At 44.6% G+C, this 20197-nt stretch overlaps 2 protein-coding genes across 6 annotated transcripts in view; one reads left to right on the forward strand and one right to left on the reverse strand.

Annotated features, from left to right (window-relative positions):
* Window positions 1-123: 123 nt before the first annotated feature.
* LOC118374265 (translocating chain-associated membrane protein 2-like) lies at window positions 124-15668 on the forward strand. The gene is made up of 11 exons (XM_052471306.1): window positions 124-1565; window positions 3364-3427; window positions 5128-5237; window positions 6364-6480; window positions 6585-6643; window positions 11004-11088; window positions 11463-11533; window positions 11749-11853; window positions 12528-12671; window positions 14461-14618; window positions 14712-15668. The coding sequence occupies exons 1-11, from the start codon at window positions 1446-1448 to the stop codon at window positions 14786-14788; spliced, it is 1110 nt and encodes a 369-aa protein (XP_052327266.1). The 5' UTR covers window positions 124-1445; the 3' UTR covers window positions 14789-15668.
* Window positions 11095-20197, reverse strand: part of efhc1 (EF-hand domain (C-terminal) containing 1) — a 25872-nt gene continuing 16769 nt past the window's right edge. For 2 of the 5 annotated variants that reach the window (XM_052471305.1, XM_052471301.1), the window contains exons 10-11: window positions 19755-19913; window positions 18623-18945 (exon numbers count right to left, since the gene is read on the reverse strand). In XM_052471305.1, coding sequence (XP_052327265.1) covers window positions 18914-18945; window positions 19755-19913 — 191 coding nt within the window. In that variant the 3' untranslated portion in view covers window positions 18623-18913. Of the gene's footprint in view, window positions 11406-11547; window positions 11567-11594; window positions 11614-18622; window positions 18946-19754; window positions 19914-20197 lie in introns of those variants that run through there. The other 3 variants (XM_052471302.1, XM_052471304.1, XM_052471303.1) reach the window with 3 other exon arrangements.

A 20197-nucleotide genomic window follows, 5' to 3' on the forward strand; every position in this document is an offset into this window, starting at 1 on the left:
TATATATTTCTTTCTCCCATCACTACTAGACAGGAGACACGACCCCGGCTAAAGTGAAGATGCCCACCACAATATGTCAGCTACATATCTGAACTTTGTATCTGCTAGCATTTACAGATACCCTGTTCAAGTAGTAGCATATCGGCCCGATACCAAGTACCATTGATAGTATCCGTGCACTTCTAATTTCCTTGTGTGTTTTTGTTATTCTTTTGAAATGATGCTCGCTCCCCCCTGCCCCCCAAAATGAACATATGATCAGGGGGGTATTCACTAGGAACCAAACAAAACCAACCGGAAGCAAACAGTTTTCAGTGCAAAAACGTTTTGCCACCGTTTGCTATGGTGTGGAGTAATGGCTACACCACAGGTGAACATATACATTTATTTGCTGTCACTGCTTAGGACAGACAGGCTCCAATGTCGTCTCGACAAAACTGTTTGACGCTGAAATTTGACAGGTGTCTCGCTTTTATAGAACACCATTTGCCTTTTGCGAAGTTGTTCATATTAACAAACATTTATTGCTAAGAGCTAATTAATATTTTTAAGGTACATTGTTATCAAAAAATGTTTTTTTTATTCTTTGTCTCAAAGACATGTTGAACATGTTAACTTGCTAAATGCAGTTTTTCGGTTGAGATGCTATTTAATATGTTTTTGTACTGTCTCAGGCCCATGGTTAAGTTTCCACACCTCAATTGTACCTAAGGGATATCCAAGACATGTTTTTCTGTGCTAACTTTTCCATCTCTCTTATAAGGGATCATTGTGATGTTGACTAAATGTTCTATAAAGGAGCCAGGATGAGATTCATAGCCGACGTATACAGAACACTAAAATGATGCTGCTTGTCATAGTTTTCTCCCTCTCAGGTGTTTGTCTATTCAACATTTTGTTCCATAGGTCAAGGCCACTGGTGGCTTGATAACAAAGAAGCAATAAAGGTTATATTGGGTGGACATAATGCAAAAAGCAGTTGAATTATTTGGTCTTTCATTGAATTCTGTGTACAAATTAATGTATGCATTATATTATTTTATATCTACATTGAAAGCAAATAAGTTATGTTATGCTTGTAGGTATTACATGGTAATGCATAGGTAATATGGGGTAATTTGTTTTACATACAAATCATTTCGAACATTGTTATTTGTCCTTTTGAAAAGAGGGTGATTTGTAAACAAGCTCGCTCAGTTATTAATGCTAACTAGTTTTACATACAAATAATTTCGAACATTGTTGTAAATAAGAAAATGCTTTGAAAGTTCTATAAACGTTGTGTACCATTCTGGAATTCTGAAGGAATTTCACTTCGCCTTGCCTTTAATGAGGAATTTCAAAAACCTCCCCTTTTAAGAATGTGCACATGCGCAGAGTGGGGAAACAGTTAACTTCTGAACTTCACAGGCAGAACATTTTTGGGGAAAAGTAATTCTGCTGAAATGGCATTCCGGAGGAGAAACAAGAGTTATCCCTTCTTCAGCCAGGAATTCTTAATACAAAATCATGCCGATATCATCTTTAGTTTGGTCATTTTTATTCTCATTGGATTGATGTTTGAGGTGAGATGAATTCTGATTTCAATTTTTTTGACGAATACATTGTTGCAGTTTTTGTTACAATGCAACAGTTGTCTACCTAGGGTTACAAAGTAACAGTTTAGCAGAATGTGTTTATGGTTTGTGTTCAAGTTGAAGCGAAAGACAGGACATCTTTACAGCATCATTTCCTTCATCTCAAACATCAGTCTGTAGGCTATTTAATCTACGTTTTTGTCAGCTAAAACGGGACAAATTCCATTTCAAATGTAAACATTTTTTTGCATATGATTAACCCATTTTAAAGTGTTGTCAATTTGTAAAAACAATGCAAAACTGACAATGTGGTACCTTTTTTCATTTTGCATCGATGTTCAACTAATGAACTCGTTCGGTATGTTTGACATCAACGAAAAACTCATTTAAGGCACATCTAATGGCCATACATGTTTTATACCAGCCCGTTGCCAAATCTTTTCGACTCCGGTAACGTTAGTCCGCTGTTAAACTGCCACGTCTCCATCTTTGAGCGATGCTATTTTGCAATGAAAGAGTAGACTGGCTCACTTTCCTATGCTCTTGATACCAATTGTGTCCCATTGTCTATCTGCGCCCTAGCTGTCATTTTAATTAAAGGACAAATGTAGGCCTAAAATTGTACCTGTTTGAGTTTGTGATTAGATACTTGAATGGTTCGACCAGAAATGGTCGTCATTGGATGATGAATTGGCACAGAAACACTTGCCGTAGTATAATCCGTTAAAATAACAGTATGGTTTGTTTGGCAAAGTAATTTTCATTGGTGCGATTTATTGTTTTTTTTAGCCTAGGCTCTTTAGGAGTCAATCCGGAATTTAATTTCCCTTCAGCGAGCTATTGCCTCTGTGTTCCTATAGACTATGGGAAAAAGAGTGAAATCCAATGTGTGAACATTTCACTTTCCATAGCCACGTAAACGAGATCCTCTCTCATGAACTCGGTGGGCATTAGTTTTGACAATGCACCAGTGGCCCCCGCGCACATGGAATGTTGGCAACTTGTTAGTGCACTCCAGTCTAGAGTTTAGTCCACTGTGAAGTAGCGTCAATGCAAGCCGTGTCATGCCGAGCCTACATTTTTTTGTTTTTCTCTTTCTACAGCACAGTCATACCCCGGCATTCCAATAGTGTGTGATTGCAGCCTTGAATTGAGGGCATTCCTGCAGCTGCAGTAAACCCCCCTCAAGCATCCCATTGGTTCCTGCATGAATGCCATCTTGTGAGATTTTTGATATTCTGGATTTCCCCTGATTTGTGTACTGGAGTCCTAGCTAGGACACAGTGTCCTTCACTCCAGCCTGCCGAACACCTGCCCTTGCAGTCCTTAACAGAACTGTGGGAAAGCAGTGCCTGACAGGCGGGGGCAAACAACACTCTACTGTTGTTGTCCTAGCTAGCCACCGGTGTCACCCCCACCTTCTTCTGTGTGCATCCAACACCACCTACTGTACCCCCCGACCCTCCTGTGTACCAGATTCCTATCTTATAAAGAGGGGTTCCTCCAGATGCAGGGACACCCAGAATTGCAGGCCACATTTACATCCTTCTCCGGATTAATTTTCAAAGCACAACGTCAAATTACGCCCTAAAGTGGGAGGTGTTTGAGAAAGTAGCCATTTTTTTGAAGCAGTTTGAGGATAGAGACACACACAAACACGTCCATTACCAGACTGTCTGTACTTGATTGCATTATAGAGGAGGTCATGCATAGGCAAGTCACTTGGCAGTGTCAAGAAGATAGTCAGACAGGATAGATGTAATGTGATTATGGTTCTCTTTTCTAGGCAACAGCAAAGACTGCCATATTGTTTATTCAACCTCAGTACAACATCAGCACACCGTCACCAGGTTTGTGACACAACCCCTATGAGGCACTACATCCACAACCCCTATGAGGCACTACATCCACAACCCCTATGAGGCACTACATCCACAACCCCTATGAGGCACTACATCCACAACCCCTATGAGGCACTACATCCACAACCCCTATGAGGCACTACATCCACAACCCCTATGAGGCACTACATCCACAACCCCTATGCTGCACTACATCCACAACCCCTATGCTGCACTACATCCACAACCCCTATGCTGCACTACATCCACAACCCCTATGCTGCACTACATCCACAACCCCTATGCTGCACTACATCCACAACCCCTATGAGGCACTACATCCACAACCCCTATGCTGCACTACATCCACAACCCCTATGCTGCACTACATCCACAACCCCTATGAGGCACTACATCCACAACCCCTATGCTGCACTACATCCACAACCCCTATGCTGCACTACATCCACAACCCCTATGCTGCACTACATCCACAACCCCTATGCTGCACTACATCCACAACCCCTATGCTGCACTACATCCACAACCCCTATGAGGCACTACATCCACAACCCCTATGAGGCACTACATCCACAACCCCTATGAGGCACTACATCCACAACCCCTATGCTGCACTACATCCACAACCCCTATGCTGCACTACATCCACAACCCCCATGCTGCACTACTACCACATCAGCTATGCGTCCCAAATGGCACCCTATTCCTAATATAGTGCACTTCTTTTGACCAGGGCTAATAGGGCTCTCGTCAAAAGTAGTGCTCTATGTCGGGAATAGGGTGCCATTTAGGATGAAGACATACTATGGACTAAAAGGATCTAGACCTACTGTATATATGCTCAGTGGCATTGCATCCCTCTGGCTGCATTTACACAGGCAGCTTCATTCTGACCAATTAGTGGGGAAAAAATTCAGAATTGGGCTGCCTGTGTAAACCCTTTGTTAGAGTAAGCCTATCTGCTATTTCTATCAGACCTGGGTCAAATACTTTCAGATACTTGAGCTGCACTTGGTTTAGTTTGCCTAGTACAATGGAACCAATGGAATAGAAAGTGAAAACGCCAAGCTAAATCAAGTGCACTGCACTTCAAACCCTTTCAAGTACTGAGGAAGGCGTAACTGCCAAAACATGTTAGCCTGCCCGGCCCCAAAAAATACATAAAAAATTGTGAAATGAGGTGACGTCTTTTAGTCCTTAAAAAAAAACTTGAGTTTCCCAATGATTCTTGAACTTGGGATTGAATTGGAAGTCCTTGTCATATATGGATGAGCACCCCGCTATTAAAGCGAGAGTGCATCTGTTACCCATTCCACAATGTGAATTTGATCTAGGCCTGATTTGTATTCTAGTTGAGTCTGAAAGAGCAGCAGATAATAAGTTGCTCTGAGAATACCTGTTGTCATCAACGCATTCCTAGCTGTAGCCTACGTTTGTGTGTATGACCAGTGTCCCTTGTTATTCATTATGCCTCGCTGTTCTCCATTGTTTGTCCTCCCGTCTGTCTTCCTGTCCGTCCGGCTGTCTGTCCTGCTTGTCTGTCTGTCCGTCCGTTCTCCTGTCTGTCGGTCTTCCTGTCTGTCGGTCTTCCTGCCTGACGGTCTGTCCGTCCGTCTGTCTGACGGTCTTCCTGTCTGGTCTTCCTGTCTGGTCTGTCTGTCTGTTCGTCCTTCGGTCCGTCTGTCCAGAGGGAGAGGTGACATTGTACCAGTACGGCTGGCAAGACTGCACCACCATCCTCTTCTATTTCTTCATCACCATCATCCTCCACGCCGTGGTGCAGGAGTACGTCCTGGATGTAAGTACTACCAAGACCCACTGCATTTTGGGTATTAGTGTTTTTGTATCCCCTAGATTATTTTTTCTAAGTAGGGTGCAAAGGTTCCCAAAGAAACAGCCAAGGCACTCTGGCATCTGAACTGGCTGTCAATTGAAACCAATATATGCTAAACTATTACAGGCTGGAGTCAATGGGGCTAGGCGGGGTGGCCCGACTTATTGATACAGTGGTAGTGAAACACAAGTGGTGAAATGGAGATTCAGGTCTGAGTAGAAGAGCACCCTTTTAAGCACAGATGTAGGATCAGTCAATCATTACATGAACCATTTGAAGTGGACATGGGGAACTGACCTTAGATCAGCGTCAATGGGCCTACTCCAGACAGACTCCTCAGGAGGTCACAAGGTCAAATTGAGTTATCCTTCTGTCTGCTCTCCTAGATAACTTGCAGGACACAGGAATGTAGCCTCTGCTCGTATCCACAAAGCATTTCAGAGTAGGAGTGCTGATCTAGGATCTATACCATTATATTCTTTATTCATTATAGCAAAAATTCTAAAAGGCTAAACTGATCCTAGATCAGCACTCCTACTCTAAGATGCTTTGTGGATACGGGCCCTGATCCCAAATCTGTTTGGGCTATCTTCCTAACTCCTAAGTTTAGCATGACCATGACCATAAGAGTTGGCAAGACAGCACAAACAGATCTGGGACCCAGGTAACAGGAATGAGATTGGAATAAAAATGGTTGATCTCAAAAAAAGGTAATGTGATTGTTATTATTTCCTCTCGAGCTCCATAATCATGTGTTTTACGATGGCTTAACGCTTGAACAGCATGTCTCTGCTCAGAGGGGTGTACTACCAAGCAGGATATGGAGTTAGCCAGCAAACTGGTCAACATTTTCTGATATAACTGTAATTTATTTAACAAATGAAAAGACATTTAGGTTCAGCTTTTTTTTTAATGAACCATAAAATCAGTAGTTATTTCTGTTATCAAAGTTAGCTGGCTAACCCATTGGTCCTGCTTTGTAGTACACCCCTCAGAAGGGCTTCAGAGTGGCTAAAAATAGCCATCTTGTTTGTAGGTAATTTTATTGTTGTACACTTAATTTTGTATCATAATGACTTGTTGTTGGTAGAAAGTGAATAGGCGCCTCCATCTCTCAAAAAGCAAGAACACCAAGTTCAGTGAGTCAGGCCAGCTGTGTGTGTTTCACCTGGTGTCCAGCGTGTGGAGTTTCTACATACTTATAACAGTAAGAAACGCACACAAACACATACGCAGCCACACACACATCAATGTGTAGTGTTAGGTCAACACTTCATGAACAATTCCACTGTCTCCCTTTTCCCTTTGCAGGAAGGATACGTGTTTCACCCAAGCACCCTTTGGGAGAACTACCCACATGTCCACCTCCGGTATGATGACTAAACAGGGTCTGCATCTGAAATGGAATAGCAGACTAATCTTAACCAGACCTGTAGGGGTAGTTCCAGTGAGATACATACATACATACATACATACATACATACATACATACATACATACATACATACATACATACATACATACATACATACAGTGGGGCAAAAAAGTATTTAGTCAGCCACCAATTGTGCATGTTCTCCCACTTAAAAAGATGAGAGAGGCCTGTAATGGTCCTTCTGTAGCTCAGTTGGTAGAGCATGGCGCTTGTAACGCCAGGGTAGTGGGTTCTCCCGGGACCACCCATACGTAAATGTATGCACACATGACTGTAAGTCGCTTTGGATAAAAGCGTCTGCTAAATGGCATATATTATTATTTATTATTATCATAGGTACACTTCAACGATGACAGACAAAATGAGAAAAAAATCCAGAAAATCACATTGTAGGATTTTTAATGAATTTATTTGCCAATTATGGTGGAAAATAAGTAATTGGTCAATATTAAAATTTTATCTCAATACTTTGTTATATACCCTTTGTTGGCAATGACAGAGGTCAAACGTTTTCTGTAAGTCTTCACAAGGTTTTCACACACTGTTGCTGGTATTTTGGCCCATTCCTCCATGCAGATCTCCTCTAGAGCAGTGATGTTTTGGGGCTGTTGCTGGGCAACACGGACTTTCAACTCCCTCCAAAGATTTTCAATGGGGTTGAGAACTGGAGGCTGGCTAGGCCACTCCAGGACCTTGAAATGCTTCTTACGAAGCCACTCCTTCGTTGCCCGGGCGTTTGGGATCATTGTTATGCTGAAAGACCCAGCCACGTTTCATCTTCAATGTCCTTGCTGATGGAAGGAGGTTTTCACTCAAAATCTCACGATACATGGCCCCATTCATTCTTTCCTTTACACTTTGCAGAAAAACAGCCCCAAAGCATGATGTTTCCACCCCCATGCTTCACAGTAGGTATGGTGTTCTTTGGATGCAACTCAGCATTCTTTGTCCTCCAAACACGACGAGTTGAGTTTTTACCAAAAAGTTATATTTTGGTTTCATCTGACCATATGACATTCTCCCAATCGTCTTCTGGATCATCCAAATGCTCTCTAGCAAACTTCAGACGGGCCTGGACATGTACTGGCTTAAGCAGGGGGACACGTCTGGCACTGCAGGATTTGAGTCCCTGGCGGCGTAGTGTGTTACTGATGGTAGGCTTTGTTACTTTGGTCCCAGCTCTCTGCAGGTCAGTCACTAGGTCCCCCTGTGTGGTTCTGGGATTTTTGCTCACCGTTCCTGTGATCATTTTGACCCCACGGGGTGAGATCTTGCGTGGAGCCCCAGATCGAGGGAGATTATCAGTGGTCTTGTATGTCTTCCATTTCCTAATACTTGCTCCCACAGTTGATTTCTTCAAACCAAGCTGCTTACCTATTGCAGATTCAGTCTTCCCAGCCTGGTGCAGGTCTACAATTTTGTTTCTGGTGTCCTTTGACAGCTCTTTGGTCTTGACCATAGTGGAGTTTGGAGTGTGACTGTTTTGAGGTTGTGGACAGGTGTCTTTTATACTGATAACAAGTTCAAACAGGTGCCATTAATACAGGTAATGAGTGGAGGACAGAGGAGCCTCTTAAAGAAGTTAGATGTCTGAGAGCCAGAAATCTTGCTTGTGACCAAATACTTATTTTCCACCATAATTTGCAAATAAATTCATAAAAAATCCTACGTCATTTTATTTTATTTTTTCTAATTTTGTCTGTCATAGTTGAAGTGTACTTATGATGAAAATTACAGGCCTCATCTTTTTAAGTGGGAGAACTTGCACAATTGGTGGCTGACTAAATACTTTTTTGCCCCACTGTACATACATACATACATGCATACATACATACATACATACAGTGCCTCAAAGTATTCAGACCCCTTGACTTATCCACATTTTGTTACATTTCACACATATTCAAAAATGGATTAAATAAAAAATCCTCATCAATCTACACACAATACCCCATAATGACAAAGGGCTAACAGGTTTAGATTTTTTTGCAAATTTATTAACAAACTGGCCCCTTATTTACATAACTATTCCAACCCTTTGCTATGAGATTTGAAATTGAGCTCAGGTGCATCCTGTTTCCATTGATCATCCTTGAGATGTTTCTACAACTTGATTGAAATTACCTGTGGTAAATTTGACATGATTTGGAATGGCACACACCTGTTTACATAAGGACCCGCAGGTGACGGTGCATGTGAGAGCAATAACCAAGCCATGAGGTCGAAGGAATTGTCCGTAGTGCTCCGAGACAGGATTGTGTCGAGGCACCGATCTGGAGAAGGACAAAAACATTTCTCCAGTATTGAAGGTCCCCAATAACAGTGGCCTCCATCATTCTTAAATGGAAGAAGTTTGGAACCACCAAGACTCTTCCTGGAGTGGCCGCCCAGCAAAACTGAGCAATTGGGGCAGAAGGGCCTTGGTCAGGTAGGTGACCAAGAACCCGATGGTCACTCTGACAGAGCTCCAGAGTTCCTCTGTGGAGATGGAAGAACCTTCCAGAATGTCAAACACCTCTGCAGCACTCCACCAATCAGGCCTTTATGGTAGAGTGGCCAGATGGAAGCCACACCTCAGTAAAAATCACGACAGCCTGCTTGGAGTTTGCCAAAAGGCACCTAAAGAATCTCAGACCATGAGAAACAAGATTCTCTGCTCTGCTGAAATCAAGATTGAAATATTTGGCAAGAATGCAAAGGCTCAGATCAAATCAAATTTATTTATATAGCCCTTCGTACATCAGCTCAAAGTGCTGTACAGAACACCTGGAGGAAACCTGGAGGCATCCCTACAGTGAAGCATGGTGGTGGCAGCATCATGCTGTGGGGATGTTTTTCAGCAGCGGGGATTGGGAGACTAGTCAGGATCGAGGGAAATATGAACGGAGCAAAGTATAGAGAGATCCTTGATGAAAACCTCCTCAGGATATCAGACAGGATTGAAGGTTCACCTTCAAACAGGATGATGCTAAGCACACAGCCAAGACAGCGCAGAAGTGGCTTCAGGACAAGTCTCTGGATGTCCTTGAGTGGCCTAGCCAGAGCCCGACTTGAACCTGATCGAACATCTCTGGAGAGACCTGAAAATAGCTGTGTATCAATGCTCTCCATCCAACATGACAGAGCTTGAGAGGATCTCCAGAAAATAATGGGAGATACTCACCAAATACAGGTGTGCCAAGCTTGTAGTGTCATACCCAAGAAGACTCCAGGTGCTTCAATAAAGTACTGAGTAAAGGGTCTGAATACTTATGTGATATTTCAGTTTAATTTAATACATTTGCACAAATGTCTAAACCTGTTTTTGCTTTGGCATTATGGGGTATTGCGTGTGGATTGATGGAAGGGGGGGGGGACTATTTTATTTATTTTAGAATAAGTCTAATGTAAGAATGTGGAATCAGTCAAGGGGTCTGAATATTTTCCTCATGCACTATATTATATATACAATAGATGACTGATGGGGCGCTGTTTTTATTTTATTTAACCAGGTAGGCCAGTTGAGAACCAGTTTTCATTGTGACCTGGCCAAGATAAAGCAAAGCAGTGCGACAAAAACAACGGAGTTACACATGGAATAAACAAACGTACAGTCAATAATACAGTAGAAAAATCTATGTACAGTGTGTGCAAATGTAGTAAGATTAGGGAGGTAAGACAAATAGGCCATAGTAGCGAAATAATTACAATTTAGCATTAACACTGGAGTGAATAGATGCAGAAGATGTGCAAGTAGAGAAACTGGGGTGCAAAACTGAGTTCCAAAAAAAACTATATGGGGATGAGGTAGTTGGGTGTGCTATTTAATGATGGGCTCTGTTGATTGATTGTTAATTGTTTTGGAATATAGAGAAATGCATTAATGTCTACATTGGATTTTGCCACATGTATTATATTAGACACCTTAATGCATACTTTAAATTATATTATGTCAGCTAAACAAGTTAAAACTTAAAACAAATAAAAATATTTAAATTAAAGTATCATTTTGAGGTGACTAATGTTACTGTCGCCACTACAACATACTTAAATACATGTAATTTTGTTCTTGAAACATTTAATTGAAATAGTGTAGAATTCCATTCATTTCCATGGAAGACTGATCCTACTGGGGATTGTCGGTGGCTTCAAAGCCTCTCAATGACAAATGCATAGCATCAGCAATCCAGGGTTTCAATAAATCACTCGGTAGTTCCCATGCTGTGTACCGTATCCTTGAACAACCTCTCTCTCTCTCTGTCTCTCTGTCTCTCTGTCTCTCCGTCTCTCCGTCTCTCTGTCTCTGTCTCTTGCAGGTTTCAGGTGAAGTTCTTTTACCTCACTCAGCTGGCCTACTGGCTTCACGCCCTACCTGAGCTCTACTTCCAGAAAGTACGCAAGGTCAGTGCTGAGGCTGTGGGAAACAGAGGGCTGATATCTGTGTGTGTGTGCTGTGCGAAAAAAATTAGCTGAAAGGAAATCTTCATTAAATCAGCCCATAGACTAAGGAATTCTGTCAGATTATATTCAACGTAAAAATTGTTTAACCAAATGACAATCACATGTTACTTTCCTGACATTGAAAGCTGCAATTCATCTCATTGTCCATAGACTCCTTTACTTTCCAGGTATAAAACAATATGGAAACGTGCCATTCGGGTGAACTATTCCCTATATTAGTTTGCACCCACATGCCGTCTTTCTGACTGGTTCCATTCCTGTTGACAGACAAGCAGAAGTTCTTGGTGTGACTGCTCGTTGTTGTTGTTCCTCAGGAGGAGATCCCTCGCCAGCTGCAGTACATCTGTCTCTACCTGCTGCACATCTCTGCAGCATACCTGCTCAAGTAAGCACCTAATAGAAGCATTACTAGAAGCACCTATGTAAACATAGAGAAGTACCTAATAGAAGCATTACTAGAAGCACCTATGTAAACATAGAGAAGTACCTAATATTAGCACAAATACATATAAAAGTGCATGAGCACATATACACAAGCATATCTAAGCACCCATATAATCCTAATTACTCCCCTCCATGTCCCTCCCTCCTCTCCCACAGTTTGAGTCCTGTGGGCCTGGTACTCCTCTGTCTGCAGTACCTGTCTGAGCTGGGCTTCCACATCGCCAGAATATTCTACTTCACTGATGAGAGCCACCAAAAGATGTGAGTTCCTATTTCCAACTCTGTGGGCTTTTGGTTAGAGTGTCTGGCCTCCGATTGGAAGGTTGGAAGGTCCGGTTGAGTCATACAAAAGACTCTTAAACTGGGACCTGATCCTGCTCATCTTGGAACTCATTATTAAGGAGATTGGGGGTAAGGCCCTGTGATCGACTGTCCAGGATGTGTACTTGTACATCAAGCTGCCTCACGCTACAGAATCAGGAGGCAGGCTCCTGCCCAATGGGCCGTTCTGGCTCGGACAAGGCTTGCTTACCTTTGTCATAACCTTCTTACATTACTTTCCAACTGCACAACAACATATCATATAGAAGTGCTGTTCATATTATAATGTGACGTGAACAGCACTTCATTAAATGTAGACTCTAATATGACATCACCAGACATATTGGGGCAACTTCCTGAAAAACAACCTGCCAAGACTCCCACTATTGGCTCCTTGCATATATATATATAAACACACACATTTTATATATATATAAAATATATATAAAATATATAAAATGTGTGTGTTATATATATATATATATGCTGGAAGTCTCCCTGCTGCTTATGATGATATCTTATTGCTGATTCTACCTTTAATGGCACTGAATGCCTTGTGATCAATCCTAATAATCATAATCCACTTCTTCTGTTATTTACTGATGTGTGTCCAGGTTTGACCTGTGGGCCGTGAACTTTGTGTTCACGCGGATGGTGACCCTCACACTTGTGTTCCTGGCTGTGGGTTTTGGGTTGGCCCGTGCTGAAAACCAGGGGCTGGACTGGGACATGGGAAACTTCAACACTGTGCTAATACGGTAAGGCTTTTTAGTAGCTTCTATGTCTATTGTACACAAATGACAGACACCAGTATTTCTACTTGCACATCATCATCTGCACATCTATCACTCCAGTGTTAATTTGCAAAATTGTAATTACTTCGCTACTATGGCCTATTTATTTCCTTACCACCTCAAGCCATTTGTACACACTGTATATAGATTTTTCTATTGTGTTATTGACTAAGTTTGTTTATCCCATGTGTAACTCTGTTGTTTTTGTCGCACTGCTTTATCTTGGCCAGGTTGCAGTTGTAAATGAGATTTTGTTCTCAACTGGCCTACCTGGTTAAATAATAAAATAACACGCAAGTGTAAGCACTCTCTCACACACACACTCCCTCTCCCTGCTCTCCTCCTTCTCCCCTCCCTTCTCCCTCCCCCTCTCCCCCCCCTTCTCCCTCCCCCTTCTCCCTCCCCCTTCTCCCTTCTCCCTCCTCCTTCTCCCCTCCATTCTCCCTCCTCCTTCTCCCCTCCATTCTCCCTCCTTCTTCTCCCCTCCCTTCTCCCTCGTCCTTCTCCCCTCCCTTCTCCCTCTCCCATCCCTTCTCTCTCCTCCTTCTCCCTCCTCCTTCTCTCCCCTCCTTCTCCCCTCCCTTCTCCCTCCTCCTTCTCCCCTCCCTTCTCCCTCCTCCTTCTCTCCTCCCTTCTCCCTCCTCCTTCTCTCCTCCCTTCTCCCCTCCTTCTCTCCTCCCTTCTCCCTCCTCCTTCTCTCCTCCCTTCTCCCTCCTCCTTCTCTCCTCCCTTCTCCCTCCTCCTTCTCTCCTCCCTTCTCCCTCCTCCTTATCTCCTCCCTTCTCCCCCTCCCTTATCCCCTCCCTTCTCCCTCCTCCTTCTCCCCTCCCTCCTCCCTCCTTCTCTCCTCCCTTCTCCCTCCTCCTTCTCTCCTCCCTTCTCCCTCCTCCTTCTTTCCTCCCTTCTCCCTCCTCCTTCTCTCCTCCCTTCTCCATCATCCTTCTCTCCTCCCTTCTCCATCCTCCTTCTCTCCTCCCTTCTCCATCCTCCTTCTCTCCTCCCTTCTCCATCCTCCTTCTCTCCTCCCTTCTCCCTCCTCCTTCTCTCCTCCCTTCTCCCTCCTCCTTCTCTCCTCCCTTCTCCCTCCTCCTTCTCTCCTCCCTTCTCCCTCCTCCTTCTCTCCTCCCTTCTCCATCATCCTTCTCTCCTCCCTTCTCCCTTGTCCTTCTCCCCTCCCTTCTCCCTCGTCCTTCTCCCTTCTCCCTCGTCCTTCTCCCCTCCCTTCTCCCTCATCCTTCTCCCCTCCCTTCTCCCTCGTCCTTCTCCCCTCCCTTCTCCCTTCTCCCTCCTCCTTCTCCCCTCCCTTCTCCCCTACCTTCTCCATCCTCCTTCTCCCCTCCCTCCTCCTTCTCCCCTCCCTTCTCCCTCCTCCTTCTCCCCTACCTTCTCCATCCTCCTTCTCCCCTCCCTCCTCCTTCTCCCCTCCCTTCTCCCTCCTCCTTCTCCCCTCCCTTCTCCCTCCTCCTTCTCTTCTCCCTTCTCCCTCCTCCTTCTCCCTTCTCCCTCCTCCTTCTCTCCTCCCTTCTCCCTCCTCCTTCTCTCCTCCTTCTCCCTCCTCCTTCTCTCCTCCTTCTCCCTCCTCCTTCTTCCTCCTCCCTCCTCCTTCCTCCTCCTCCCTCCTTCTTCTCCCTCCCTTCTCCCTCCTATTCCCTTCTCCCCTCCCTCCTCCTCCTGCTCCCCTCCCTCCTCCTCCTGCTCCCCTCCCTCCTCCCCCTTTTCTCCCTCCCTCCCCCTCTCTCATAACTCTCTCTAGGATGCCTGTGTTGTTGCTGGTGAGTCTGACCCAGTCGTGGCTCCTGTGGAAGTTTATCCGTTTCCAGCTGAAGCGGTGGCGAGAGTTCAGACATGAACAGGTCGCTAGGAAGAGGGTTGCCGCCAAGCAAACCCCCCGACCGCTGAAGAGAGACTCCAGTGAGTGGACATGCTCTTTAATAGTACGAGTTGAAGACATTCTATTACAGCAAGTGTATTTAGGTTTGTTAATGTGTGAATGCCCTCCTCCAGTTGGCCACCATGAAAACGGCGCAATCAAAGCTGAGAACGGAGCCTCTCCTCGACCCAAGAAGATCAAGGCCCCCTAATGGTTCCACCCATCATGGCTGCCTGAACAGTGACCCTGACTATATGGCTTATCAATCAGAGGAACAAGAAACTGGTCCCACACCATTCATCCTCTTCCTGTTTTGCGTATTTTCTGGAGGTGAACATAGGTGATGTGGGGGCTGCGTATGTCGCCATGGCCACAACAAGGCTTAAAAAATGCAATTCCAAAACCAAACCCCCCTCGAGCCCTGAACAGACATTTACTATCATATCAGTATTTTTTTATACAACTGTCTGCTATGGACACTCGGGTTCTGATCTCCATGTATACTGAACGATGTATGTTATTTGTGGCACACTGTATACGTAATATTGAATGTGTTGGTGCCTGTTCCTTGTGCGTTAAGAACTGTACTGGTCTGGGGTTTGTCCAGATGCAGCTGTTTTTCAGCTCTGCTGTTGAATGAGTCGCCTTCGCTTTTTGCATGAGTCGTATTCATTAGGCGCCAAACAGAAGAAAACTGACTGAAACGTGGACGGACTGGACTTGACCAAGAAGAAACACTCATTTTCAGTTTCCTCTGCAAAATGTTTTGTGCCCTAATAAACACGACCCTGGTTACTTGGTGCAGGAAGAATGTTGCTGGTTCTACGGTGGTCCTAAAGGGATATCAGAGCGTGCTGGCTTTGCTACCCAATCAGTGATGGGCGGGACCAAGGTGAGATTGGACCAATTATGGGGCTCTGGTTACTCCTTGGCCCCTCCCTCTGGGCCATGGTCAGTGTGGCTCGGACCGTGCTGTGGCCACTTTACACAAACATCCTGATGACCACCATGTATGTGGGATAATACTGCATGCTATTCCATTGTTTTTAGTTTTCTATTTTTACTTAAATAATACATGGTTCTCAAATGCTGAGGTTTGAACAGTTATTTTTGTCTATTGCATTATTACCACGATGGAAATCGGTTTTGTATGTGTTAAAACATACTGAGTGTTTCCAAGTCATTTTACTCTAATGACCATAGCCACAATGTAGGAAGTATTGCAGGCCCAAAGGGGCTGTGTCTGAACGTTACCAGCTGTCAATTCTCTACTTCCTCCCTTGATTCCTATCATAGCTCATTGGAGAGAGGGACCTTTGATGCTCCCTTCCACTGCACTTTGACTTGAATTGAGGAAGCATGGATTTGGGTCTTTGTAGTCTTACATGCCAGCCAGCCTCTTTCCCTATAGGCTGTAAGTAGGCCCTGGCTCACGAAGCTATCTCTGTAGAGTGAGGCAGATTGATGTACAAGTACACCCCCTGGACAGGTGGCACAAAAAAGGACAAATTGCAATTGGCTCAGAACAGGTCAGCAATGCTGGTCCTTGCATGTGCACAGAGTTGATATTAATGTAAATCTCTCCTGGCTCAAATTGGAGGAGGGATTGACATGTTGAATGCACCGAGCTGTCTGTCTAAACAACTGGCACACAGCTCGGACACCCATGCATACCCCACAAGAAATGCCTTCACAGTCCCCAATTCCCGAATAGACTATAGACGGCGCACGGTACTACATGGAACTCTATTCCACATCTAACTGATGCAAGCATTAACATTTGATTGAAAAAAACACCTTATGGAACAGCAGGGACTGAAGCAACACAAACATAGGCACAGACACACACAGACACAACAACATACGCACTATACACACACATGGATTTAGTACTGTAGATGTGGTGGAGTAGGGGCCTGAGGGTACACAATGTGTTGTGAATGCATTGTAATGTTTTTAAAATTGTATGAACTGCCTTAATTTTGCTTGACTCCAGGAAGAGTAGCTGCTGCTTTGGCAGGAACTAATGGGGATCCACAATAAAGCCCAGGAAGAGTAGCTGCTGTCTTGGCAGGAACTAATGGGGATCCTTAATAAACCCCAGGAAGAGTAGCTGCTGCTTTGGCAGGAACTAATGGGGATCTATAATAAACCCCAGGAAGAGTAGCTGCTGTCTTGGCAGGGACTAATGGGGATCCATAATAAACCCCAGGAAGAGTAGCTGCTGTCTTGGCAGGGACTAATGGGGATCCATAATAAACCCCAGGAAGAGTAGCTGCTGCTTTGGCAGGAACTAATGGGGATCCATAATAAACCCCAGGAAGAGTAGCTGCTGTCTTGGCAGGGACTAATGGGGATCCATAATAAAGCCCAGGAAGAGTAGCTGCTGTCTTGGCAGGGACTAATGGGGATCCATAATAAACCCCAGGAAGAGTAGCTGCTGTCTTGGCAGGAACTAATGGGGATCCTTAATAAACCCCAGGAAGAGTAGCTGCTGCTTTGGCAGGAACTAATGGGGATCCTTAATAAACCCCAGGAAGAGTAGCTGCTGCTTTGGCAGGGACTAATGGGGATCCATAATAAACCCCAGGAAGAGTAGCTGCTGCTTTGGCAGGAACTAATGGGGATCCTTAATAAACCCCAGGAAGAGTAGCTGCTGCTTTGGCAGGGACTAATGGGGATCCTTAATAAACCCCAGGAAGAGTAGCTGCTGCTTTGGCAGGAACTAATGGGGATCCATAATAAACCCCAGGAAGAGTAGCTGCTGCTTTGGCAGGAACTAATGGGGATCCATAATAAACCCCAGGAAGAGTAGCTGCTGCTTTGGCAGGAACTAATGGGGATCCTTAATAAACCCCAGGAAGAGTAGCTGCTGCTTTGGCAGGGACTAATGGGGATCCTTAATAAACCCCAGGAAGAGTAGCTGCTGCTTTGGCAGGAACTAATGGGGATCCATAATAAACCCCAGGAAGAGTAGCTGCTGCTTTGGCAGGAACTAATGGGGATCCTTAATAAACCCCAGGAAGAGTAGCTGCTGCTTTGGCAGGAACTAATGGGGATCCATAATAAACCCCAGGAAGAGTAGCTGCTGCTTTGGCAGGAACTAATGGGGATCCTTAATAAACCCCAGGAAGAGTATCTGCTGCTTTGGCAGGAACTAATGGGGATCCTTAATAAACCCCAGGAAGAGTAGCTGCTGCTTTGGCAGGAACTAATGGGGATCCTTAATAAACCCCAGGAAGAGTATCTGCTGCTTTGGCAGGAACTAATGGGGATCCTTAATAAACCCCAGGAAGAGTAGCTGCTACTTTGGCAGGAACTAATGGGGATCCTTAATAAACCCCAGGAAGAGTAGCTGCTGTCTTGGCAGGAACTAATGGGGATCCTTAATAAACCCCAGGAAGAGTAGCTGCTGTCTTGGCAGGAACTAATGGGGATCCTTAATAAACCCCAGGAAGAGTAGCTGCTGTCTTGGCAGGAACTAATGGGGATCCTTAATAAACCCCAGGAAGAGTAGCTGCTGTCTTGGCAGGAACTAATGGGGATCCTTAATAAACCCCAGGAAGAGTAGCTGCTGTCTTGGCAGGAACTAATGGGGATCCTTAATAAACCCCAGGAAGAGTAGCTGCTGTCTTGGCAGGAACTAATGGGGATCCTTAATAAACCCCAGGAAGAGTAGCTGCTGTCTTGGCAGGAACTAATGGGGATCCTTAATAAACCCCAGGAAGAGTAGCTGCTGTCTTGGCAGGAACTAATGGGGATCCTTAATAAACCCCAGGAAGAGTAGCTGCTGTCTTGGCAGGAACTAATGGGGATCCTTAATAAATACAAATATCACACCTGCTATGCAAGTGTTTTCATGTCAACAATCTCCTGTTGATATACTTACATTTCCAAACGGTTAAGTGTTCTCTGTGTGTAATTACAACTAATTGGGACTTTTTAGCCTTAAAGCCAGAACACTTGACTTGTCTCCACTACAGTGGCGTGGACAGATAGATGGTCTAGCCACCACAGAGGACTGAGAGAAGAACACAGCCTAATGAAGTGTTGAAGAGGTATTCTTTATTACAAGGTCATCCATTTTGTCTCAATCTGTATATATTTAACCTTAAACATTGTTCTGTTGGTGAGCCGTAGAGGGCAGAATGAAAGGTTTCATTCTGTCCAGTAGGTGTCAGCCCACTTACAGAGACAGGCATGAGGTCCAGTGTTTTCACAATCACATTTATTTATCATGAGAAATATTGAGCAAGGGGTGTGCCTAGGCTTTGGTTTCATAATCTGAGGTGGTTGGGAGGGAAGAGGCTCTGTAGGGGAGCAACACTTACTCTCATCAAGAAGAGGCTTCCACTCTTTCAATGTCCTCTGAGGAAAGAAGGGAGGAGAGGACTGAGTATACTGTTAGAGGGGGGGATGGTTTATACTGTACACTATATATACACAAATGTATGTGGACACCCATTCAAATGAGTAGATTCCGCCATTTCAGCCACACCTGTTGCTGATAGGTGTATAAAATCTAGCACAAAGCCATGCAATCTGGCAGAGTAGAATGGCCTTACTGAAAAGCTCAGTGTTTCAGTCAGTTGGTCAAATTTCTGCCCCGCTAGAGCTGCCCCAGTCAGCTGGAAGTGCTGTTATTGTGAAGTGGAGACGCCTAGGAGCAACACAAGCTCACAGAAACGGGACCGCTGAGTCCTGAAGTGCGTAGCTCGTAAAAACCGTCTGTCCTCGGTTGCAACACTCACTACCAGTGGTTTGTCGAGATTGGTGTGGAAGAACCTGACCTCAACACCATTGAACACCTTTGGGATGAATTGGAACGCCGACTGCGAGCCAGGCCTAATCGCCCGACCTCACTAATGCTCTTGTGGCTGAATGGGAGCAAGTTCCTGCAGCAATGTTCCAACATCTAGTGTAAAGCCTTCCCAGGGGAGTGGAGACTGTTATAGCAGCAAAGGGGGGGACCAACTACATATTAATAGCCATGATTTTGGAATGAGATGTTCGACAAGCAGGTGTCCACATACTTTTGGTCATATAGTGTAAACAGCGTTTACGATGAATGCAGTCTCGTCTAATGCGGGAACATTGCCTTTAAATTTCAATTGCACTGTTGAATAGAGTCCTTTGTGTGTCACCATGGCAACAACTGTGGACACTTATGTCCTTACCTGACTGCGGGTCGGTGTGGGGGTCCACCTCCTGGTCAGCCACGCCCAGCCTCTGTCTCAGGGAGTTCAGGGTGCGAGAGGGGAGTTGATCCGAGATGGACTCCAGGTAATTCAGCACGTAGGGGTCAGCATCGGTCAGTACAAAGCGGTGTCTGAAAACTGAGGGAGGGTAGGAGGGAAAAGGGACTATAAGAGTTGGATGGTTGTATTAAATGTGAAATTCGGACCTGAGACATTCATGCACTGAGGCAACAGGGTCTATAGAACAATATCACTGCTCTTCACCAGTGAAATACATCTGTTTTTGGTTGGAAGAAGGTTCTGATCCAAATAGACTGAAATGTCAATGAGGCTAGAATTAAACCTGGTCTCAGATCCGCCCCATCAATGACTATAGGAGTTGGCAAGACAGAACAAACAGATCTGGGACTAGACTAAACTTT

The sequence above is a fragment of the Oncorhynchus keta genome, chromosome 19 (genome assembly GCF_023373465.1).
Source record: "Oncorhynchus keta strain PuntledgeMale-10-30-2019 chromosome 19, Oket_V2, whole genome shotgun sequence".
NCBI lineage: Eukaryota > Metazoa > Chordata > Actinopteri > Salmoniformes > Salmonidae > Oncorhynchus > Oncorhynchus keta.